General features: G+C 41.9%; 1 protein-coding gene across 2 annotated transcripts in view; it reads right to left on the bottom strand.

The window, feature by feature from the left end:
• The window catches only part of LOC122561890, a 255,316-nt gene that overhangs the window by 224,405 nt on the left and 22,726 nt on the right, over positions 1-8,185 (bottom strand). Inside the window, exon 4 of one of the 2 annotated variants that reach the window (XM_043714223.1) lies at positions 2,755-2,884. In XM_043714223.1, coding sequence (XP_043570158.1) covers positions 2,755-2,884 — 130 coding nt within the window. The remainder of the gene's footprint in view (positions 1-2,754; positions 2,885-8,185) is intronic. The other variant, XM_043714224.1, reaches the window with a different exon arrangement.

The following is an 8,185-nucleotide window of genomic DNA, read 5'->3' as shown; positions in this document are numbered from 1 at the left end:
GCTGAGGATCCTGTGATTGTATTCATTGGAGTTTAGAAGATTAAGGGGAGATCTAATAGAAACTTACAAGATAATACATGGCTTGGAGAGGGTGGATGCTAGGAAATTGTTTCCGTTAGGCGAGGAGACTAGGACCCTTGGACACAGCCTTAGAATTAGAGGGGGTAAATTCAGAACAGAAATGCGGAGACATTTCTTCAGCCAGAGAGTGGTGGGCCTGTGGAATTCATTGCCGCAGAGTACAGTGAAGGCTGGGATGCTAAATGTCTTCAAGGCAGAGATTGATAAATTCTTGATGTCACAAGGAATTAAGGGCTACGGGGAGAGTGTGGATAACTGGAGTTGAAATACCCATCAGCCATGATTGAATGGCAGAGTGGACTAGATGGGCCGAATGGCCTTACTTCCGCTCCTATGTCTTATGGTCTTATGGAAGCAGATGATAGTTGAGGGATGTTTTTCTGACTGGACATCTGTGTCCTGCGGAGTCCCATGGGGATCAATGTATGGGCCTTTGTTGTTTAAATGATTTAGACTTCAATGTAGGAGGGTTGATCAGTAAGGTTGCTGACGATACAAAAATTGATGGGGCGGTAAATAATGAGGATAGCCTTAGATGTAGAACTATTGGTCAGATGGGATGATCAGTGGGCAAATGGAATTCAAACCGGATAAATGAGGTTTGATTTGGACAGGAGTTCCAGTTATGAAAAGAGATTAAACCGACTGTAATTGTTTTTCTTGGATCAGAAAGATTGAGAAGGGTCAAGAAATGTATAAGATTATGAGGGAAATAGATAAGTAGACTGGAAGAAATGTTTCCCCTTATTGGAAGGCTCAATGAAGAGGGGGCATACATTTAAAGTTAGGGGAAGAAGGTTTAGAGGAGATGTGAGGAAAAACATTTCACCCAGAGGGAAGTGGGAATCGGGACCTCACTGCCCATAAGTGTGATAGAGGTAGAAATCCTCTTAACATATAAGAAGTACTTAAATATGCACTTGCAATGCTTAGGCACATAGGGCTATGGGCCAAGCACTGGAAAATTGGATTAAAATAAATTAGGTGGTTGATTTTGACAGACGTGGATGCGATGGGCTGAGGTACCTTTTTTCTGAGCTGTAGATCTCTATGACTGCTCAAGTTCTCTTGAGATTTTAATCTCATCTCTGAAATCAATCTAATGAACTTCTTCTGAACTGCCTCCAATACAACAACATCCCAAAAGCTGCACACAATACTCTAGGTGCAGTCTCACCAATGCCTTGTACAGCCGTAGCCACACTTCCCTACACTTATACTCTGCTCCATTAGCAATAAACGCGAAAATTCCATTTGCCTTCCTTATGACCTGCTGTACCTGCATATTAGTTTTCTGCAATTTGTGCACAAGGATACCCAGATTCCTCTGAATAGAAGCAGTCTGAAGTTTCTCTCCATTGAGATTATAGGTTGCCTTTCTATTTTTCCAACCAAATGGATAACCTCACATTTAATCATGTTAAACCCCAACTGCCAGATTTTGGCTAATTCACCTATCTAATTCCATTTGTACACTTCTTATTTCTTTATTCCAACTTACTTACCCATCTATTTAGTGCCATCTGAAAATGTGGCTATAGTACTTTCTATCCCTGCATCTAACTCATTAATATAGATTATAAATAGTTGGAGCGCCAGGACTGAACTCTCAGGCACCCAAATAGTTACTTTTTGCCAACCAGGAAAAGACCCATTTATCCCAATTTTCTGTTTTCTGTTGGTTAGCCAATTCTCTATCCAAGCTAATAAATAACCCTGCGCTATGACAAAGATAGCAGATTTCCTTCCTTAAAGGACATTCGTGAAGCAAATGGGATTTTATGACAATTAAATAGGGTTACATGGTTGCCATTAGGCTAGCTTTTCCAGGCTAGGGACCAGTACAAGCCGATTCATGAGTTTGCACAATACTTCGTGAGGAATGGTTTGTTCAAGATAGCTATTATCCCGCAGTATAGCTTTGATGTACTCTAGTTCGGAGGCAAATCTGCACAGAGAGCAAATAGCTCACTGCTGATAAGATCAATCTTATAGCACAAGAACTGTAGAAATCCCAATGTATACATTGACCAGAGAAGATAGGCTTGCAGTAGCCAGTAACAAAGAACCATTTAGCTATAAATAGAGAGAAGGAGAAGGACTCTTTTTCAGACAAAAAAAAAGAATAAAAACAAAGTGCCCAGTATACCTTACATGACCCTGAAAAAGTAAATTATAATAAAATTTGAGCACCAGGTGAAGCTGATCATTTTACGCTTTACCTGGCTACTGCACAGGGGCAAACAATGACTGCAGATGCTGGAAACCAGATTCTGGATTAGTGTACTGGAAGAGCACAGCAGTTCAGGCAGCATCCGAGGAGCAGTAAAATCGATGTTTCGGGCAAAAGCCCTTCACCAGGGTATTTCTGATGAAGGACTTTCGCCCGAAACGTCGATTTTACTGCTCCTCGGATGCTGCCTGAACTGCTGTGCTCTTCCAGCACCACTAATCCAGAATCTGTGCTGTAGCCATAAATCATATTCAATCTGAAACATTAACTCTGTTTTCCTATCTGCAATTCCAACCTGATTTGAGTATTTCCAATATTTTCTGTTTTATTTCCATTGATATCGACAGTTGTTAAATGGAAACCCTAAGATCTTCAGCTGAAAGTTTCACTGAACTTTAACTGGCTATAGCAAAGCAGTCCCTTAAGTAAGATTATCTTACCCCCACTGTTACCTTTTGTGTTAGACAGGAAAAGACGCCAGGTCAACTTTCTCAACTCTGGTGGCAAAGTATGGTTGAACAGAACACATAATTTGGATTTCATGCCCGGCCACTTCTGTAGTAAAGTCACCTAAAAAGCATAGCACACCCTATTAAGGTGAAAGATATCTTTTTTGAAATTCAAACCTATTAGCTTTGACAAATGAAACTACTGTATATACTTCTAAACTATCCAGATAGCTTTATTAATATGAACTCTTCCTAGAGGTTATTAAGGTGGACAAATCCCCAGGACCGTTTGGGATCTATCCCAGGTTGCTGAGGGAGGCAAGAGAAGAAATAGCTGGGGCACTGACAGATATCTTTGTGGCATTCTGAAACACAGGTGAGGTGCCGGAGGACTGAAGGTTGCTCATGTTGTCCCCCTGTACAAGAAGGGTAGTAGGGATATTCCAGGTAACTACAGAGCAGTGAGCCTGATGTCGGTGGTGGGAAAGTTGCTTGAGAAGGTACTGAGGGATAGGATCTCTTTATATTTAGAAAAGAATGGGCTTATCAGTGATAGGCAACATGATTTTGTGCGGGGCAGATTGTGCCTTACCAACTTAATAGAATTCTTTGAGGAAGTGACCAAGTTGATAGATGAAAGAAGGGCCGTTGATGTCATATACATGGACTTTAGTAAGGTGTTTGATAAGGTTCCTCATGATAAACTAACAGAGAAAGTAAAGTCACATGGTGTGCAGGGTGCTCTAGCTAGGTGGATAAAGAACTGGTTGAGCAACAGGAGAAAGAGAGTAGTAGCTGAAGGGAGTTTCTTGAAATGGAAAAAGGTGACCCAGTGGTGTTCCATACGGATCAGTGCTGGGGCCACTGTTGTTTGTGATATACGTAAATGACCTGGAAGAAGGCACTGTTGGTATGATCAGCAAGTTTGCATAAGACACGAAGATTGGTGGAGTAGCAGATAGCATAAGGGACTGTCAAAGAATACAAGAGGATATAGGAAGACAGGAGAGTTGGGCGGAAAAGTGGCAGGTGGATTTCAATACAGACAAATGTGAGGTGATGCATTTAGGCAAGACTAATTCTAGAGCGAATTATACAATGAATGGAAGGGCCTTGGGAAAAGATGATGAGCAGAGAGATCTGGGAGTTCAGGTCCTTTGTAGGTTGCTGCACAGGTGGATAGAGTGGTCAAGTAGGCATATGGTATGCTTGCCTTCATAGGACGGGGTCTTGAGTATAAGAGATGGCAAGTCATGTTAACATTGTACAAGACATTGGTTCGGCCGCATTAAGAATACTGTGTACATTTCTGGTCACCACATTACCAAAAGGATGTGGACACTTTGGAGAGGGTGCAGAGAAGGTTTACGAGGATGTTGCCTGATATGGAAGGTGCTAGCTATGAAGAAAGGTTGAGTAGGTTAGGTTTATTTTCATTAGAAAAAAGGAGATTGAGGGGGCGACCTGATTGAGGTTTGCAAAATCATGAAGGGTATAGTCAGGGTGGACAGAGACAAGCTTTTTCCCAGGATGAGGGATTCAATAACGAGAGGTCATGCTTTCAAGGTGAGAGGTGGAACGTTTAAGGGGGATACACGCAGCAGGTACTTCACACAGAGGGTGGTGGGCGTTTGGAGCGCGTTGCCAGCAGAGGTAGTAGAGGCAGGCACGGTAGATTCATTTAAGATGCGTCTGGATAAATGCTTGAATAGGTGGGGAGTAGAGGGAGACAGATGCTTAGGAATTGACAGATGCTTAGGAATTAGGTTTAGACAGTACATTTGGATCGGCTCAGGCTTGGAGGGCTGAAGGGCCTGTTCCTGGGCTGTAAATTTTCTTTGTTCATTGTTCCTTTACAGTTTGTTTTATTTTAAATCTGATTAATTTTCACTACGATAATTAATGCAACATGATTCTAGGAAGAAGTATTTTTTGTAAGCCAACGGATGTTATCTATCTGGACTTCAAAGGCCTTTGACAAGGTGATGGCAGAGGAGGCTACTGAGTAAGATAAGGGCCGATGGTATTCAAGGCTAGGTGCTCGCATGGATAGAAGTTTGGCTGTCTGGCAGAAAGCAGGGAGTTGGGATAAAAGGGTCTTCCTCAGGAAGACAGCTGGTCATAAGTGGTATTCTGCTCAGTGTTGGGACCACAACTTTTCAGTTTATACATTAATGATCAAGATGAAGGAACTGAGGGCATTCTGACTAAGTTTGCAGCGATACAAAGATAAGTAGAGGGTAGTATTGAGGAGGTGGGGAGGCTGCAGAAGGATTTGGACAGGTTAGGAGAGTGAGCAAAAAAGTGGCAGATGGAGTACAACGTGGGAAAGTGTGAGGTCACGCACTTGGTAGGAAGAATAGAGGCATGGATTATTTTCTAAATGGGGAGAAAATTCAGAAGACTGAAGTGCAGAGACTTGGGATTTCTAGTCCAGGATTCTTTCAAGGTAAACTTGCAGATTGAGTCAATAGATAGGAAGGCAAATGCAATGATGGCATTTATTTTGAGAGGATTTGAATATGAAAACAGGAATGTACTTTAGAGGCTCTAAAAGGCTCTGGTCAGACCACATTTGGAGTATTGTGTGCAGTGATGGGCCCCAAATCTCAGGAAGGATGTACTGGCCCTTGAGCATATTCAGAGGGTGTTCCCGAGAATGGTCCCAAGAATGAAAAGCTTAACATATGATGAACGCTTAAGGACTCTGGGTCCATACTCGATGGAGTTTAGAAGGATTTGGAGGCGGGGGGAATCTAATTGAAACAGACAGAATACTGGATGGTCTGGGCGAGTAGATGTTGGGAAGATGTTTCCATTGGTAGGAAAGACTAGGACCTGAGGGCATAGCCTTAGAGTAAAGGGAAGGGACCTTTTAGAACAGAGATAAGGAAAATATTCTTCAACCAGAGAGTGGTGAATGTATGGAATTCATTGCCACAGAAGGGTGTAGAGGCCAGGTCATCGAGTATATTTAAGACTGAGATAGATAGGTTCTTGAGTATCAAGGGGATCAAGGGTTATTTGGAGAAAGTGGGAGAATGGGGTTGAGAAACTTATCAGCCATGATTGAATGGTGGAGTTGATGGGCTGAAGGGCCTAACTTCTGGTCCTATGTCTTATGGACTTAAACCTGAAAAATCTATCATCTGATATTGAACTGTCATTTTTATTTCAGGGGATCACAAACACCTGATGCACTGTCAAGATGACACTTTAATGTCAGGTGTATGAATGTATATTAGGACTGGACTTTTATTACAGAGGCTGGAAACAGGAGCTGCATCTATTTGCATCAGGAAACCACATCTGATCAGAACAGAATGAAATTTAGATTTTCAGGGTTACACAATTATTTGATTACGAAGACACATTCCGACCCAGTTAGAATGAGTGGGGGCAGGAATGAAAGTAAATGAAGCATGAAACTCATTTAGATATCTATAGAAGCCATCTCTGCTAGTTGTCTTGAAGGAAAAGTCTTTGATTAATACTACATAGAAGTAAGACATTGCAGGGGAGCCAGAAGCTTGGTAGACAGGGCAGAGTAAAACGTTGCTTCTTAGTATTGACCCGGAAATAATGCTGAAGGCCACGATCGAGCAAAAGCGGGGTGAATTCTTGGAGGATTACAGGAAAAAAGTTACTTCATCGTGCAGAAGGAACATCTCTCCCTAGAATACAATTTCTAATTGTACCTCCTCTTCTACCTCTTAATTTTCCCCTGTTGAATTTTCCTTTTCTAGGATTTCACAGTCTTCAAAGGCCACAACTCTTCTGATGGATATATTAGGAGAGAGTGTTCTTGAAGGGTCTAGATAATTCCAGTAGAGGATTGTAGGGCACCATGCAATTGGTCTAGCCCCCAGTGGTCTTTGGGCTTGCAAAGTGCCAATTAGTTGTGAACCTGATATGCCATCCAATCAGAGTAAGAGTCATGGTGTAAAGGGTAGCTACCAATAGTGTGCTGCCATCTTTGAGAAGCACATCTTATCCTTAGTGATCCAGCAGTGATAAAATTCAAGATTACAGTTAGCATGACTGTCACTTGGCAGAGTGTAGTGATAAATGTTATGAGATCCACACTATCATCAGGTACTTTAGAGAGGTACAATCTCCTGTTGAATATTTAAATATAGTTGCAAATACAATTTAGTAGAGGCACCGATTGGAGGTCTTTAATCAATATGGATCATTTGCTGAGATTGTTACCATGCAAGTGATTAAATGGCCTTAGAATAAAGATACAAAACTTAAGGATTTTAAAAGCTCCATGTTCTGTGCTCTGCTTTAAATGTCATAAATGGTAACAATAATAAAGTGAAAAAGTATCTTAAATTCATAAAAAGAATGAAATCAGATAAATCAGGAAGAAAACCTAGCATACATGATAATTGATAATAATGAAAAAAGTAGAGGGCCCAGCACTGATCCTTGTGGCACTCCACTGGTCACATGCCGCCAGTATGAAAAACAACCCTCCACCACCACCTTCTGTCTTCTACCTTTGAGCCAGTTCTGTATCCAAATGGCTAGTTCTCCCTGTATACCATGAGATCTAACCTTGCTAATCAGTCAACCATGAGGAACCTTGTCGAACGCCTTACTGAAGTCCGTATCGGTGTGGACATATTGTGCTGAATGGAATCTAATCTAAAGAATGGCTTCTTTCTCACTGTAGGGACTTTTATGATTCTCTCTGTATAGCCCACTGAGCATGCACCAACATTCAATATGATCATGGCTGAAGTTCAAAATTAATAGATAATAGACAATAGGTGCAGGAGTAGGCCATTCTGACCTTCGAGCCAGCACCACCATTCATTATGATCATGGCTGATCTTCCTCAATCAGTATCCCGTTCCTGCCTTATCTCCATAACCCCTGATACCACTTTCTCTAAGAGCTCTATCCAACTCTTTCTTGAAAGTATCCAGAGACGTGGCCTCCACAGCCTTCTGGGACAGAACATTCCACACACCCACCACTCTCTGGGTGAAGAAGTTTCTTCTCAACTCTGTTCTAAATGGCCTACCCCTTATTTTAAATTGTGTCCTCTGGTTCGGGACTCACCCATCAGCGAAAACACGCTTCCTGCCTCCAGAGTGTCCAATCCTTTAATAATCTTATACGTCTCAATCAGATCCCCTCTCAGCCTTCTAAACTCAAGGGTATACAAGCCCAATCACTTCAATCTTTCAATGTAAAATAGTCTCGCCATTCCGGGAATTGACCTCGTGAACCTACGCTGCACTCCCTCAATAGCCAGAATGTCTTTCCTCAAATTTGGAGACCAAAACTGCACACAATATTCCAGGTGTGGTCTCACCAGGGCCCTATACAGCTGCAGAAGGACCTCTTTGCTTCTATACTCAATTCCTCTCATAATGAAGGCCAGCATGCTATTAGCTTTCTTCACTAC

Source organism: Chiloscyllium plagiosum, chromosome 23, assembly GCF_004010195.1.
Source record: "Chiloscyllium plagiosum isolate BGI_BamShark_2017 chromosome 23, ASM401019v2, whole genome shotgun sequence".
Lineage (NCBI taxonomy): Eukaryota > Metazoa > Chordata > Chondrichthyes > Orectolobiformes > Hemiscylliidae > Chiloscyllium > Chiloscyllium plagiosum.
The sequence above is the reverse complement of the archived record's forward strand: the minus strand, read 5'-3'. Positions and strand labels throughout refer to the sequence as shown.